The sequence below is a fragment of the Lynx rufus genome, unplaced genomic scaffold, assembly GCF_022079265.1.
Source record: "Lynx rufus isolate CCGP_SWC_20201006 ecotype Redwood Valley unplaced genomic scaffold, mLynRuf1.p SCAF_13, whole genome shotgun sequence".
In the NCBI taxonomy this organism is placed as follows: domain Eukaryota; kingdom Metazoa; phylum Chordata; class Mammalia; order Carnivora; family Felidae; genus Lynx; species Lynx rufus.
Window position 1 is genome coordinate 11,344,364 of NW_025814827.1, and position 17,284 is coordinate 11,361,647.

General features: G+C 50.2%; 1 protein-coding gene across 2 annotated transcripts; it reads left to right on the forward strand.

Moving 5' to 3' along the window:
• The first annotated feature begins 714 nt into the window (after positions 1-714).
• CILP (cartilage intermediate layer protein) lies at positions 715-16,403 on the forward strand. 2 transcript variants are annotated; one of them, XM_047074937.1, is made up of 9 exons: positions 715-2,472; positions 3,952-4,122; positions 6,081-6,173; positions 6,836-7,105; positions 8,398-8,577; positions 8,973-9,287; positions 10,175-10,283; positions 10,973-11,130; positions 13,127-16,403. In XM_047074937.1, the coding sequence occupies exons 2-9, from the start codon at positions 4,062-4,064 to the stop codon at positions 15,478-15,480; spliced, it is 3,540 nt and encodes a 1,179-aa protein (XP_046930893.1). In that variant the 5' UTR covers positions 715-2,472; positions 3,952-4,061; the 3' UTR covers positions 15,481-16,403. The 2 variants fall into 2 exon arrangements, with proteins under 2 accessions (XP_046930893.1, XP_046930894.1); XM_047074938.1 differs by having other exon boundaries at positions 6,836-6,841.
• The last annotated feature ends 881 nt before the right edge of the window (positions 16,404-17,284 follow it).

Here is a 17,284-nt window from a genome sequence, read left to right on the forward strand (position 1 = left end):
CCCTTACCCCATAGGGTACCCTGCCTCCTACTACAGAAAAAGAAGAGAGGGGTGCAGTTGGGAGTCTGGGGAAGTCCCTTTCACACACCCTTGGGTCCATAAAGTGGAGGCCTTGGAAAACAACTGATTATCCTGCCCTTGACCTCTGGTCCTCTGGTTTACTTCCCCCCACCTCCTGGATACCTTGCTCTCTTTATCCAGCCTCAGTGGTCAGTTTGCTTCTCTGGCCTCCCTCCTGATCTCTGGCCAGACTTCTTACAGCTGTCTTGCCTTCCTTTCTCTCCTCCATACAATGTTTGTTGTCAACATCTTATCAAACCTTGCCAGCACTGGCGGGGGCCTCAGAGCTTGCTCTGTCCAAATTTTTTTTTTCTTTTTTTTTTTTTTTCAACGTTTATTTATTTTTGGGACAGAGAGAGACAGAGCATGAACGGGGGAGGGGCAAAGAGAGAGGGAGACACAGAATCGGAAGCAGGCTCCAGGCTCTGGGCCATCATCAGCCCAGAGCCCGACGCGGGGCTCGAACTCACGGACTGCGAGATCGTGACCTGGCTGAAGTCGGACGCTTAACCGACTGCGCCACCCAGGTGCCCCCTGTCCAAATTTTTGTGGCACAGGTGGAGACACCGAGGCCCAGGGTCACTTGGGTCATTGCTTGTCCAAGGTCACACATCAGAATTAGCAACAAGCCAGTACTAAGGCTTTTGACTCCTAAGTTCCTATTTTTCTCTTGTCCTTTGATCTGGCTATTATGGTTCAGTCTTTGTCTGTCCTCAGACTAGTAGAGCTCTTACGAGATTTACTCAGTTCAGATTTTGCCTTCAAAGTCACGCATGAAGCTGCTTCATGGTTTGGCTCTGATAACAAATTGGACGAGACTGCGACTGGCTACAGAATCTATGAGCCAACGGCTAGGAGCTGGGAGGGAGACCAGGCTCCAGGAGACAAAGCAAACCAGATCTGGGCCTTAGATCAGCTTTGGGGCCATTGCTGCTCAACGTCTTTCCTCTATAGCCGCCCTCTCCCTCAACAGTCCATGTCCAGGGTGATGATCAGAGAGGCATAGTTCCTAAATCCCTGCTTACACACATACACACACACTCAAAGAGAAAGACACAGACACATACAAGCACAGCTCTCTGGATGAGGGTCTGACTGCTCACTGTGGGATCATTACCACATGAGGCTTCTTCCTCTGAGTGCAGGAACATGTCTCCTCCCTTGTGTTCTCCCAGTGCCCAACCTAAAGCCTCCCATGAATAGGAACTTAAAGAGGGTGTATGGGAAGAGTGAGCTGACACTGGTACTGGAGGCCATGAGGCCAGGCCTCCATCTCTAGGCCCTGGAATGGGGCAGGAAGCCCAGCCCAGGCTGGATGAGCCCGGCACACAAAGTGGGTCCTAGCAGGTCTTGCTGTGGTTCCTAGTATACCCCTCCCCATCTTCTGCCTCCAACTGGGACTCTGATGTGGTCCATGGACCAGCAGCATCACTATCACCTGGGAGGTTTTAGAAATACACTCACAGGCCTCACCTCAGATCACAAACTCGGTGTGGGGCCCAGCAATTAGCCCTCCAGGGAATTCTAAGGCATGATAAAGCTGTAGAACCGCTGCCTGTGACAATAGGCAGACTCCTGCTGGCAGGGAGGCTGCTGAAGTCCAGAAACACAGGCAGCTGCTTACGCCACCTACAGGTAAGTCTGGTCATGTGCTGGAGGGCCCCATAACTGAAGGCAGACACATGCACACGCGCACAAACATGAGCATCTGGCAAGGTCTCAGAGTCTATCTGCAGTGGCTCTGGGGTCCAGTGGACATAGACAGGCACCCAGGTGGAAGTAGGTAGGGGCAGGGAAGAACTGTTCTCACCAGGTGACATTCTATGTCCCATAATTCCTTTGTCCTTTTCCCTTGAGGGGGTCAGAGAAGCTGAGTAGTCACCCAGCTCAGACCAGGCACCCTCAGTTGAGAGAGCAGATGATCTGTATGCCTAAGAGAGTTTGGAGTATGTGCTAACACCAGCAAAGTTCTTTCTCTGCATGAGCGGGCCAGGGCCAGGGGAATGTGGGGATCAGCAAGCAAAGCTTAGGCAAAAGCACACCACCCCCTGAGCTATGAAATGCTGTCCAGATGTAGAATAGCCCTTGGCCCCTTCCCAGGGTTGCTCCCAGTGCCCACCTTACCTCCTCTGGCGTCTTTCTGCTCTGGCCTGTGGAGCCCCAAGCAGCTCCCCACCTGGCCCCTCCCCAGGCCCTGCAAGTGAAATCCCAGCCTCTGGGGAGCTCCTCCGGGGGATGTGGGGAGGGGATGGGGAGGCTGAGCTTCCCCATGCTCAGATCTGGTTTCTTTGCGCTTCCTCTGGCGCACTGCCACAGGCTGAGCCACCAGCTGTGCTATATAAGGCCTGGCGGCTAGACGCTGGAGAGAGGAAGACTTGAACCCCCCAGCTGAGGAGTTCTGCTCAGGCCCCGGTAAGCTCCACTCCCATTTTCCTCACGCTATGCTTGCACCCCACAGCCCCACTCAGCTCTTCCCGCCCTCCCCTGACCACCCTGCATCTCCCCCAGGGAAGGTCCCCCCACTTCCCCCCACCCGTTTCTGCCTTGAAGTTCTCTCTTTTCTCCCATTGGTCCAAAGTCATCCCCCTCCTTCACCTGAGGTCGGGGGCTCTCAAATGGTCCCAGTCAGGGTCTGTTCCTCTGGGTGCCTGCTTTTTTCTTGTGGTCAGCCAGTCTGCTTTGTCCGAGAGTTCTGAGGAGCATGGAATGAGGAGCCTAACTAACAGAGCATATGCTGAGGAAACTTCTGAGGGCTGCCAGATGGGAAATGATTTTTCCACAAGGTGCCTCAGCCACCTTGGCCTCCCAGACAGTCCTAGAACAGTCTTCAACTGAATGCTGAGCAGCATTCAGCTCCCTGCTCAGAGCCTAGGAGCCTGGGGTAAGACACACAGTGGGGATCTTGGGGACCCCATGCCTCTGTTCTCTTGGCTGAGAAACAGGTGGGAGAGGGGGTTAGCAGGCTTAGAGCTAGAGGATCCGCAATGTGGGACAGCCAAGTGCTTTTGGATCTTTTGTTCTGGAAAGCAGGAATCTCCCCTTTCCCACCACACCCTGGACTTTGGTCATTAAAGGGAGCCACTTCTGAATCTCCAGGAACTGGTCAGATTCTGGGTTGGCCAGAACTCTGGGGAGAGATAAAAATGAGTTGGAAGGAGCCTGGGCCACACCCCGTGGATATTTGCCCTTATTGCAGTGCCTGCTTTCCTCTCCCCGCTCCTAGAGCCCCTAACCCATCCTTAGCAGTTATTGGGGAGCCCTGGCTTCTCACAGTGTGTTCCCCTCTGCTCTCCTTCAGTGAGCTCCTGGCTGTGTAACTCCCAGCCAGGCCCCAACAAGCAGGCCAGAAATGTGTTTCAGCTGCAGCCTGTGCACATCTGGGAATGTGTTCATGGAGGTCGTGTGTCTGAAGCATCTGCGCCCTCCAGCTTGCCTGTCCTGTGAGGGGTCACTGTAGTCAGGGCTGGGCTGCACAGTCTTAACGTACTCCCTTTGTGCAAGAGTGTGAGCCCCACCAAAGGTAGCAAAACATGCCCCCAAGCCCAGGTCTTGGAAGTGATGAATGAGTCACCCAGAGGCTGCTGGGAGTAAGCCTGGGGCCCTCATCATTGGCAAGGCACCTCCTCACCCCTGCTCTCCCTCGTGCCCCATCTTGATACAGGGTCCTGGCGCCTGGTCCCAGGATCTGAATCCAGGTCTGCCATATTTGAACTCAAATTCTGAGCCTCTGCACCTCTCAAGCTGCCCAGATTCACAACTTGGGCAGGTGTTACCTCCCACAAGACTATTCTGTCTACCTTCCACCCTGGATAGGTCAAGAAATAGTTCTGTTCTAGCCGTAAGAGATGACATAGAAATGTGGAGCTTGATAAGCATTTTTTTTCTTTGCAGGTGACTGTATCTGAGAAACTTCCCAGGGGACTACGTTCCAAGGAGGACCTAACTTTGAAGCACTCTCACCCATCTCCTCACCCATATTCCCCACAGGGCCTGAGGGAAAGATGGTGGGGACCAAGGCCTGGGTGTTCTTCTTCCTGCTCCTGGAAGTTACCTCCGTGTTGGGTACGGGCTAAGTATCTGCTCTCTCCCAAGCCTCTGCTTCCCATTGTGAAGTCATATCTGGTCTGGGACATAACTGTTTATCTGCCATAAGCCTCAGCAAGGGCCTTAAGACCTCAGGCTGGTTTATAGACTTATTAATAATTTATACACTGCTTGTTTCCCCCAAAGAATTTGAGATAGTTCCCAATATTAAAACTCACAGAACAGAATCTTTTAAATGAGGAGAGGGATTAGCTGTCACTCAAAGGGAGGGAAAAAGATAAAAGGGTTATCACTGCTGAGTGCTAAATTTAGCTCTGAGATTCCTGGCAGTCAAAGCAAAAGGGAATCACAAGGGATCACTGGGGCCTCAGAAGCAGGTTTGGGAGTTGGTCTGGTTTTAGTTTCATAAAAATTCTTCTGGCCTGAAGCTCAATTTCATTTAGACCCTGCAGCCAAATTTCACAGACACCAGAACCCCACCCTCTGGTGACATGGAGTTCTTTTTTTGATTTATTTATTTTTTTACTGTTTATTTAGTTTTGAGAGAGAGAGGGAGAGACAGAGCGCAAGCAGGAGAGGGGCAGAGAGAGAATCCAAAGCAGGCTCCAGGCTCTGAGCTGTCATCACAGAGCCAACGCAGGGCTCAGACTCACGAACTGTGAGATCATGACCTGGGCCAAAGTCAGATGCTTAACCCACTGAGCCACCCAGGCACCCTGACACTGAGTTCTTGAAGGGACAGGTAGAGGGAATTTGCCTGGTGCATCTAAGCATCAGGGCTCCCAGCACTGCCCTGTGTGTTCTCTCCCATCTCCCCTTCCTCTCTTGATTTCTAGCCACATACTCAAGTAAGGCAAAAAATGTTCAAAACCCTCTTGTAAAGCTGCATGCACTGCAGCCTTTGTGAGTACCTGTGTGGGAACAAAGGCTGTCTCCGCATCTTGCCGAAACTTGTGTGTACCTACCTCCCACCTTGCTCTTTCCACCCTGACGGCTTCTGTTTGTGAAGATGATTAACATTCAGCCATCTGAGGGGAAATCAGATTAGTTTGATTAAAAGTGCTCCTATCACCCCAATTAAGCAGCATAGAGAATTCTGATTTGGCTCCTCACATGAGAAGTTAATTGCCTTTTAAAGCTGGTGCTGCCTTCTGTTCTCCTCCTTCCCCTTCTGGAGACCCCAGATGGGGTGGAACTGGAAGTTGCTTATGGCCTGAAGACCCTCGACCCATCCTTAGGAGTTGCTAACACTTATTGGGCAAACACTATGCTAAGCATTGTCCTAAGTGGATTTTATGAATGAGCTTATTTAATCTCCACAATCCTCTGAGGCAAGAACTATTATTATCTTCATTTTATGATGAGGGAACAGGGGTCAAATGAGTTAAGCATCTGGCTCAAGGTCAAGCAGGAAGTGGCAGAGCCTCTGGAGCTCACACTCTCAAGCTCTGTATAGTTCAGAGATGTTTACTTGTATTACCTCATGAAATTCTCATGCCAGCTGGACCATCACTCTCCGAGATGGGAACTAATATCTCCATTTTACAGATGAGGAAAATAAGGCTCCATTCTGCCAAAAAGGACAGGTCCAGATCGTAATGTAGGAGTCCTGGCCCGCTGGCTGCTTAGCAGCATCCAATGATCCATTTCTAGAACAAGAGCAAAAAGACAGCCATCATTTGCTGAGCATACACTACGTGCCAGGTCTCTTTATATTCATTATCACCCCGAATATGCATCAGAACCCTATGATGTAGCAGCTATTAATGCAGCCCTGTGTTATGGGAAACACAACTAGAAGACTGAAGCTTTTGTGAGGTTGCATAGCCAGTTAGTGGCAGGGTGGAGATTTGAACCCATGTTCAGCATTCATGCTCCATCCACCACATCACTTGCTTCTCTGCATCTTGAGAGGCTGGTAGCAGGACCCTGCTGGGCCCTTGTAACTAACAGTCCTGGCCTCTTCTTTCCCTCAGGGAGGCAGATGATGCTCACTCAGTCGGTAAGAAGAGTCCAGCCTGGGAAGAGGATCTCCAGCCTCTTTGCCAAGCCTGGTGACTCCTTGGAAAGTGAGTTGTGGCTGGAGCAGGGAGGATCAAGAGAGGGGGTCTTTACTGAGCTTGCTGGGAAGATCTTTGAAGCCAGGGCACAATGTCATGGTTTCCATGGAAACCCACTTTTATAAGATGTTTGGCCTACATCTCTGTTCAGGCAGAGAGACCTAGTATATAGGAGGATAGCTTAAAATGTGAAGCTGCCTGACATATTCAGGAATGCTATAGAGCTTGCTGGGGCCAGAGCATAGGCTGGAGGGGAGACAGGGTGGGAGATGAGGATGGAGAGATAAGAGCTGGAGGGCCAGTTCACCAGCACCCTGAATGCCTGGCTAAGGGATTTAAGCCTGGGGAGTGGTGTGATCCAAGCCACCTGGAGAAAGCTCACCCTGACTGCAGTGTTGGGGAGGGGTGGGGATGAGTGGAGGGGGAACTTGGAGGTAGAGAGACCAGGTTGGGAGTTGCTAACATGGTATAGCCAGGCTGCTGAGAGTGTTAATGGAGTGGCAGGTGCAGAAGGTTAAAAGACTGGAGAGATAGATACAATAGGGCCTGAGACTTATTGGGGGTGGATGAGAGATATCATGAGTGATTTCCAGGAGTTAAGCAGGAAGTAGGATGGAGCTCACCTGGGCCTCTGGGGCCTGGCTCCTCTCTGACCTGCCTCTCTCTCTCAGGTCCTGGTGAGTGGACAACGTGGTTCAACATTGACCACCCAGGCGGGCAGGGTGACTATGAGCGGCTGGATGCCATTCGCTTCTACTATGGGGACCGTGTGTGTGCTCGGCCCCTGCGGCTAGAGGCTCGGACCACTGACTGGATGCCTGCAGGCAGCACTGGCCAGGTGGTCCATGGCAGTCCCCGTGAGGGCTTCTGGTGTCTCAACAGGGAGCAGAGGCCCGGCCAGAATTGCTCCAATTATACCGTGCGCTTCCTCTGCCCCCCAGGTGAGCCTGGACAGTCCCCCACCCACAACCTCCCAGCAGCCTCGGCACAGGGAGAGGCCACGACTGGCATGTGGCCATGGGAACTCTGGATATCACACACACGCACAGGCTTCAGCTCCCTCAGAATAACGCATTAGGGTCAAGAGAGCCATAATCTTCCCTAGAGTGTTCTGTGGTAATGGATACTTCCCATTCAGCCCACTTATTGAATGTGTGTGGCAAGGTGGTGAAGACCACAGGCTCTGGAGTTGCGTTTCATGGGTTAGAATCTTGGGTCTACCATCTGAACTGTGTTCCTTAGGCAAATTTTCTGAAGCTCTCTGAGACTCAGGTTTTCCACCAATAGAACAGGGGTAATATTAGTAATTATTAGTAAATCTTGATGTGGGATTTTATGAGGATTAAATAAGATAATGAATGTAGAGGGTTTAACCCAGGTGAACGTTCACTAAGTGTTAGTTTCTATTATAACTCCTATGTGCCAGACACTGGGCTGGTTATCTACTAGTGACAACTGACCTGTGAGGAATCTCCATTTTGGCAAGTTACCCCGGATTCAGAGAGGTTAGGTAGCTTCTCACGATTACACAGCTAATAGGTAGAGAGCTGGGATTTGAACCCATGTCTGTGTTTGCAGAGTCCAAGAGTTCATGCTCCACATCCTCCCTCTCCACACAGGATTATACAGAGCCATCTGCAAGGCTGCCCACTTCTCAGATAGCCACCCTCCCTTCCTGGGACTCTGCCAGTGCACACAGCCTAACCCTGCAGGCCTAAGTGGGAGTGATGGTCATCCAAAGTGGGAGCCCAGGATGGGCAAGGTCTCCTAGACAAGGTCTGAGGTCCCCATTCTTGCACACAGGCCTCAGAGCAGAAGTGAGGAGGGAACTTGATATCTGAGTCACTGAGGTCCCAGGCCCTGGCTTCCAGGGACTTCACAGGGAGTGCGTCCATAGGAACATATGGCTGTTTCCACACTGGTGGAGAGGGAAAATGGTGCTATCCCTGTACATCCTAGGACTGCATACTCAAGTCCCAGTGCTTGGCCAAAAAGTCCCTCTCAGAGCCATGCCTAGTCCATATGGTACCTTTGTGCAAATTAGAGACACCATTTCCTCAAGACTCTTGACTTCCATCTGTTGGAAAAGTCACTGCAGTAAATATAAATATCAATGACATGTATAATATAAGCAGAGCCGCTGTCTCTCTGAGAAAAACAGCCTCAGGGTCAGATTTCCTGACAGAGTCCCCTTGGGAGGTAAGTCAGACCGTCTGCTGATCCTGCTTTGCAGGGTCCCTGCGCAGAGACACAGAGCGCATCTGGAGCCCATGGTCTCCCTGGAGCAAGTGTTCTGCTGCTTGTGGTCACACTGGAGTCCAGACCCGAATACGCACCTGCCTGGCGGAGACAGTGTCATTGTGCACTGAGGCCTCTGAGGAGGGCCGGCTCTGCATGGACCAGGCCTGTACAGGTACTGCTCTAGCTCCTGGTACTAGAAAGACATGCCACTGAGGCTAAAGTAGTCTAGGAGGACAGGTCAGAGGGTCAGACTGAAACAGATTCATTCATTCACTCAAGTATTAAATGAGTATCTATATAATGTACTCTGTAGGGGGATGCAGGGGATAATGTGGGAGCACAGCACAGGGTCAATTATAGCTTAGGAAAACCAAGGATGGCTTCCTGGAGGAGGTGTCCTGGGCTAAGTCTTGAAGGATGAGTAGAAATTAGTCACTCAGGCTGATACGGAAAGGTAACAAAGACCTAAGGAGAAGGGGAAGCATATGTGAGTCCACAGGCTGATATGTGCCTGAAGGAGGGCCAGAGTCCATATAAGCCCTCCTGATGTGGCCCCTTCTTTTACAGCCTGTGATATGACCTGCCCCATGGGCCAGGTGAATGCTGACTGCGATGCCTGCATGTGCCAGGACTTCATGCTACACGGAACTGTCTCCCTACCTGGGGGTGCCCCAGCATCAGGGGCCACTGTCTACCTGCTGACCAAGACACCTAAGCCACTGACCAAGACAGACAGCAGTGGGAGGTTCCGAGTCCCTGGCGTGTGCCCTGATGGCAAAAGCATTCTGAAGATCACAAAGGCCAAGTTTGCCCCCATTATGCTCACGATGCCCAAGACCAGCCTAAAGGCAGCCACTGTCAATGCAGAGTTCATGAGGGCAGGTACTGTTCTCCAGGGAAGGGCTGGACGGGAAGACTGGACTTTTTTTTTTTTTTAACATTTATTTATTTTTGAGAGACAGAGAGAGACAGAGCATGAGTGGGGGAGGGGCAGAGAGGGAGACACAGAATCTGAAGCAGGCTCCAGCCTCCAAGCTGTCAGCACAGAGCCTGATGCGAGACTTGAACTCACAAAATGTGAGATCATGACCTGAGCCGAAGTCAGATGCTTAACCGACTGAGCCACCCAGGCACCCTGGACTTTTAAATAAAGGGATCGTAGTGCTAAGATCTGGCTTCCCTGCGTACAGAGTAAAATTCCAAATCCTTACCATGACCCACAAGGATCTACATCATCTGGCTCCCCCACTACTTCTCTGCTCTTCTTCCATTATTCTCCCTTCCACCCCCACAGAGTTATTCTACTCCAGCCCTGCCTCAGGGCCTTTGCACTTGCTATATACTCTGCTTGGAGAATTGTTCCCACAGATGTTGACATGGCTTGCTCCCTCAAATGTATGAGTTCTTCCCTGGCCACGTTATCTAAAGATGGCCAGAAAATTCTGCTGGAGGCAGCAGAATGGGAGTATTGCACTATTCAAAACAGCCAGCTCTGTCCCAACAGAAGTGCTTGGGAAGCTTGGTTCACACGAGGTCCCCTTGATTCTTTACTGCCCCACCCAAATGCTGCTTGAAAGGCCACAGAAGCTGGTCCTAGGCCAAGGGGGTGGACTCCATTCTGGACCAGTTCCCTTAGAGAGGAGCTGGGGGTGGGAGTAGGGATAAAGTCATACAATTTTAACACATGACAAAGAACTTGAGGGGCGAGGCTCTAGACAGTCAGCCACAAAGAAAAAAACCAAATCACCATTTCTTGTCTTCTCTCCCAGAGACTCCATACATCGTGATGAACCCCGAGACAAAGGCACGGAGAGCTGGGCAGAGCGTGTCCTTGTGCTGTAAGGCCACAGGGAAGCCCAGTCCAGACAAGTATTTCTGGTGAGTGTTCTGCCAGCTACCTTACCCAAGTTTTTTCTTGGAAACCAGATCTTTTTTGCATTGGGTCTGGACTTATTAATTGTAATAATAATGAATAGAATAGAGTTATTAGTAAGGCCCTGGCACAGAGCCCATAAATCGGCATTTGCAAGTGGGAGCCAGCAAGGTTGAGGCCTCCTGGACAACCAGGAAGCCCTGTCATTACCCTCTTGAAGCTGGGATCCCCACAGAGCAGCTCTGGGCTCAAGGTTCTGACTTGCATATCCTTGGGACACAGAACAAAGTTCCCCAGCCTTGCTTCCCTTGACCAAAGCACACAAGGTCAGAGTCCCCAGTGGCTGTGAGTCCCTTATACCCTTCACAGATATTTTACAGCCATTATCTTGTCTGATGCTCCCAACAGTTGTGTGAGGTCAGCTAGGGATCACCATCCCCATTTTACAGACCAGGAGGTTGAAGCTCTGAGAGATGAGATGAATTGTCCAAGGGTCCACAGCCAGTTAGTAGTGAGGCTGGGACTCAGAATCAAGTCTCTTGGCTCCCAGGTCAGTCAGTACTCTTGGATGAGCTGAGTCATCTACAGAGCCCCATCCATCATCTGTCTCCCTGACTGCTTGCTCCTGGCACTCTCCCCAGGGATACATGCCCTCCCACTGTCCCCTCAGGCTTCCCCTCTCCATTCCTTGCAGGTACCACAATGACACGCTGCTGGACCCATCCCTCTACAAGCATGAGAGCAAGCTGGTGCTGAGGAACCTGCGGCAAGACCAGGCTGGCGAGTACTTTTGCAAGGCCCAGAGTGATGCTGGGGCTATGAAGTCCCAGGTTGCCCAGCTGATTGTCATAGGTAAGCCTGTCAGCATCCCCGAGTCTGGCACGGGGCGGGGGAGCACCCCAGTGGGCATATCTGGGCAGTAATAGCCTGGGCTTTTCTGCGTTGAGCACAGTGCTCTGTCCTCAAGGACATAAAGATGTCACAGGCCTGAATCCTACCTTCATAGAGCTGCCAGTTCAGGAAGGGTGAAGAAATATAAATAAGACACAAATAAGTAAAGATAGAAAAATGCCCTGAAACAGGAGATAAAAGGCCATGGATTCTAGAGATGAGACACAGAGATCTTCCAGTGTGAGTGATCATGGGTGACTGCTTGAGGGGGCAGCTTTACGTGAGCTAAGGTTTACAGGAAAGGGTGACCTGACTAGAGCCAGCTTTAAGAAGTGATCTTGAGGGGGAGAGACTCCAGGCCAAGACCAATCGAGAACCTGTACTTGCAAAGTGGAAGCAGGGTGGGGAGGAAGATATCTTAATAATTAGCCTAAACAAGACCAAACAAAAGGCAGAAAAGAGAAAGTTATTGGAAGGACTCTGCAATATATCACAGACTCCAAGAAGGTTGAGCAACAGACCTCAGGCAGACAGGACACAGGGCATTTGGACCTCTGCAGAGGAAGTGTGGAGCCCCCTCTGCAGTGGTTCCCGATCCATAATATCAATGCTCCCACTAATTACAATTAACTTTAACACTGCTTTACCATTCTGAAGTTAAATTGATAATAATTATACATAATTTCCAAATATATATGTACATGGCCCTAACTATAACATAAGGGTGAAATAAAATAACTTTAATAGAAAAAAGTATGTATTTCATTGTGTAAATGTTTTGGCATAAGGACATGAGAAGGCTAACCAAGTGGTCAGACACTTGCACTTCAATCCAGTCACCATGAATGTGACAGCTACAAATCCTGATGGAGCCAGAGGTATCATTTTGGTGCTTCACATTCCTTGGCTAATGTCGCTGCAGGTACATGGTTTTTCTGAACCAAGGAAAAGTTCTTGGTATTGTTCCAAGCTAAACAAGGTATGATCTTAGCTTGATTTATATGGTAGTTACAGTTTTTAAAAATTCAACATATAGTTAAAGCCACATACAAAATTGTAGGCTCTGATCATTTTAAACAGGCTTTCTACCTACATGAATGTCTGCTGGGATATGTGAACATCATGCAGGATGCAGAAAAATTCTTTTTTTTTTTTAATGTTTTTATTTATTTTTGAGAGAAAAAGAGAAAGAGAGTGAGAACGAGCGGGGGAGGGGCAGAGAGAGAGGTAGACACAGAAATCTGAAGCAGTTCCAGGCTCTGAGCTGTCAGCACAGAGTCCAACACAGGGCTTGAACTCACGAACCGGGAGATCATGACTTGAGCTGAAGTCAGAGGCTTAACCAACTGAGCCACCCAGGTGCCAGAAAAATTCTTAATGCAGAACAGTGCCAAGCATTACAGGACAGAGAGCAACAATGCCCCCCACCCCTGACGAAATGCCAGTAGCACTCCCAATTTTAGTCGTAACTCAAAACAATCTCACAAATTTTCAAGACCCCTTATTGAGAACCAGGACTTTGATGGTCTCAGCAACCAGCTCTGTTTCCCCATGTATAAAATGGGATTATAATAGCGATTCCAGGGTGGTTGGGTTGCTCAGTCTGTTAAGCGTCCAACTTCAGTTCAGGTCATGATCTCATGGTCCCTGAATTTTAGCCCCTCATCAGGCTCTGTGCTGACAGCTCAGAGTCTGGAGCCTGCTTTGGATTCCGTGTCTCCCTCTCTGCCCCTCCCCTGCTCACGCTCTGTCTTTCTCTCTCTCTCAAAAATAAACATTGAAAAAAATAATAGCTATTCCATCTCCCTCAGAAAAATTCAGGAGAATCGGGAGCATGGATATGCAAGCCAAACCATATGGTTTGAAAACCATAAGGCACTGCAGAGAGGTGAGGTAAGGATACCCTTTGTGTAGGACGTGAACTTACTTTTAATATTCATACCATTTCCCTCCACAGCCCCTTATGAGACTCCTTGCAACCCCACTCCTGAGAGCTACCTTATCCGGCTGCCCCATGATTGCTTCCAGAATGCCACAAACTCCTTCTATTATGACGTGGGCCATTGTCCTATCAAGACCTGTGCAGGGAAGCAGGATAATGGGATCAGGTGCCGGGATGCTGTGGAGAACTGCTGTGGCATCTCCAAAACACAGGAGAGGGAGATCCAGTGCAGTGGGTACACGCTGCCCACCAAGGTGGCCACGGAGTGCAGCTGCCAGCGGTGTACAGAGACTCGGAGTATTGTGCGTGGCCGTGTCAGTGCTGCTGACAATGGGGAACCCATGCGCTTTGGCCATGTGTACATAGGGAGCAACCGTGTGAGCATGACTGGCTACAAGGGCACTTTTACCCTCCATATCCCCCAGGACACTGAGAGGCTGGTGCTCACATTTGTGGACAGGTTCCAGAAATTTGTCAACACCACTAAAGTGCTGCCCTTCAACAAGAAGGGGAGTACGGTATTCCATGAGATCAAGGTGCTTCGGAAGAAAGAGCCCATCACCTTGGAGGCCATGGACACCAACATTATCCCCCTAGGGGAGATGGCTGGTGAAGACCCTGTGGGAGAGTTGGAGATCCCATCCAAGAGTTTCTACAGGAAGAACGGGGAGCCCTACACAGGGAAAGTAAAGGCCAGTGTGACCTTCCTGGATCCCCGGAATATTTCCACAGCCACAACTGCCCAGAGTGATCTGAACTTCATCAATGATGAAGGAGACACCTTCCCCCTTCGGACATATGGTATGTTCTCTGTGGACTTCACGGATGAGGCCACCTCAGAGTCACTTAATGTTGGCAAGGTGAAGGTCCACCTTGACTCAACCCAGATCAAGATGCCAGAGCACGTGCCCACAATGAAACTCTGGTCGCTCAATCCAGATACAGGGTTGTGGGAGGAGGAAGGTGACTTCAAATTTGAAAGTCAAAAGCGGAGCAAAAGGGAAGAGAGAACCTTCCTGGTGGGAAACATGGAGATCCGTGAAAGGAGACTCTTTAATCTGGATGTCCCAGAAAGCAGGAGGTGCTTTATCAAGGTTAGGGCCTACCGGAGTGAGCGGTTCTTGCCCAGTGAGCAGATCCAGGGGGTTGTGGTCTCTGTGATCAATCTGGAGCCCAGGGCTGGCTTCTCATCCAACCCCAGGGCCTGGGGCCGCTTTGACAGTGTCATCACAGGCCCCAACGGGGCCTGTGTGCCTGCCTTCTGTGATGACCAGTCCCCCGATGCCTATTCCGCCTATGTCTTGGCAAGCCTGGCTGGGGAAGAACTGGAAGCAGTGCAATCTTCTCCTAAATTCAACCCCAATGCTATTGGTGTCCCTCAGCCCTATCTCAATAAGCTCAAGTACCGTCGGACAGACCATGAGGACCCACGGGTTAAGAAGACAGCTTTTCAGATCAGCATGGCCAAGCCAAGGCCCAACTCAGCTGAGGAGAGCAATGGGCCCATCTATGCTTTTGAGAACCTCCGGGCATGTGAGGAGGCACCACCCAGTGCACCCCACTTCCGGTTCTATCAGATTGAGGGGGATCGGTATGACTACAACACTGTCCCCTTCAACGAGGATGACCCTATGAGCTGGACTGAAGACTACCTGGCATGGTGGCCCAAGCCAATGGAGTTCAGGGCCTGCTACATCAAGGTGAAGATTGTGGGGCCAGTGGAAGTGAATGTGCGCTCCCGCAACATGGGGGGCACTCACCGGCAGACAGTGGGAAAGTTGTACGGAATCCGGGATGTGAAGAGCACACGGGACAGGGACCAACCCAATGTCTCATCTGCCTGTTTAGAGTTCAAGTGCAGTGGCATGCTCTATGACCAGGACCGTGTGGACCGTACACTGGTGAAGGTCATCCCTCAGGGCAGTTGCCATCGAGCCAGCGTAAACTCCATGCTTCATGAGTACCTGGTCAACCACCTACCACTAGCAGTCAACAATGACACCAGTGAATACACCATGCTGGCACCCCTAGATCCACTGGGCCACAACTATGGCATCTATACCGTCACTGATCAGGACCCTCGCACTGCCAAGGAGATTGCACTTGGCCGGTGCTTTGATGGCACATCCGATGGCTCCTCCAGAGTCATGAAGAGCAATGTGGGAGTGGCCCTCACTTTTAACTGTGCAGAGAGGCAGGTGGGCCGCCAGAGTGCCTTCCAGTACCTCCAAAGCACCCCCGTCCGCACCCCTGCCGCAAACACTGTCAGAGGAAGAGTGCCCTCAAGGAGACAGCAACGGGCAAGTAGGGGTAGCCAGAGCTGGCGTGAAGGGGCCGCCTCTCTGAGGTTTCTTGGGGTTGCTCAGTAGCCTTTGAGCAACTAAGTCTTATGGTACTTCTCTTCCCCCACCCCATGCAACAGCCATTGTGAGACTGATGCATAAACTGTCACTTGGTTAATTTAAGCACATCTGTTCTGGTGCAGTTTGCTTGTTTTGGTTTCTTCATGCCTTTATTTACTGTCTTTATTCCATGATACTGATTTGCACAGAGCCCCAAAAATGGCAAAATAAAGTCCTTTTGTCCTGTTCTTTAAAAGAAACACAAGAAAATGACCAGTGGTAAAGTCTGTGCCCATCAATGAAAATGTACTTCCTTTTCTTTTTGCGGGGTTTTGCTCACTTCTACAATAATGATAATCTGATGTTAAAGATCAACTAACCAATATAAGGCATATTTCTTGGCCTTGGTCTATAGGATGTAAGCAAGGCCTCCATCACAGTTCATGCATATAAACGGTGGTGAAATAAAGAAATAAACTACAATATTTTTACTTGAATTTGGAACTCTGCATTTCCCTTTACATCTACTTTTGTTCTTGCTAGAAGCCCAGTGTACCCCAGAGCAACTGTCAATAAATGCACATTTTGTACTTGTTTTTCAGGCCCCTGTCCTGTCTCTTAACTATTAAAGTGAGCCAGCTGCTCAGAGGGACAGAGGAGACTCTGGAAAGTGGTCACAAGGTGGCATGAGGCACAGCTCACCCCCCCACCCCCACCTCCTGTTACAGGGTTGAGTAACTAGGCATACGCTCCAGCGGTCAAGTTTGTTCTCATGGATCATATTTTCCACTTGCAGAGAAGAACAAAGATTCCTGGAGTTGTGAGTATGTTCTGGGCTCCTGAGCAAAGCTAAAAACATGTCCCATTTTTTTTTTCTTTCTTTCTTTCCAATACTGGGGAGCTTATACAATGGCTTGGCCCAGGGTCTGGCAAGCTGGCCGAGTGCTCCTTCAGCAACCCCCCATAGCCTGCTGCCTTCTCCAGCTGTGCTGGCTGATCTCACTCAGAAATGATGGGCTTTTTTTTTTTTTTTTTAATTCCAAGCTCTTCTAAAGACGCCCACCTTTTCCAGATACCACATCTCTGTTGTGTCCCTTGAGTAAAACAACTAGTCCAAATGGACAGGGCTTTGTTATTGGAAAAAGTATTTGGTTTAAAATAGTAAACCAGAGGCCAGTGGGTGGCACCAGAGTAATCTTGGAGGCATCTAGAGTCAGGGCGGTGGAACATGGGATTGGGTAAGATGTAGACTGCCCCTCTCCCAACCCCTCCAGAATCTGTCCAGAGGACAGAAAAGAGGCCCTGGAGCCTGGGGGAAGAGAGGGCATCATTTATAATCAAGATAAAAAGCTTTCTTTGATTTCCTGGAGTTGCAGCTCCTCTTGGTCACCTCTGGCCTGGACTGGACGTTTATACTCTTGGAAGAGTATCTGCCCAGCTCCCAAGGGTTTGCTTCATAATCAATTAGAAATTTCTCTGGCTGAGGACCCCATTCTCATGAACTCCAAGAAAGTGAGTGAATGCAGGTCTGGGGCCTAGTGGCCTTGTGATTATTCCTTGACCTGCTTCCAGACTACACTTCCCAGGGAGCAGCCATCATTGACTATTTGGGAAGCTTGACTGTCCTTGCTGAGGGGTCACTCTTTAGCTAACTGCAGAACAGATGCCTCCCTGCTTCAGGAGTGAGTGCATGGTGCTTCAACCTGACAACCCATGTCCCTTCAAACTCACAAAGAGGAGGTGCTAGGAAAAGTGAGCTGATTGGGCTCTCACCCCATGCCCTTCCTTTTCTGTTTTCCACTGAGGTGCTGAATAAATGGACTTCAACAGG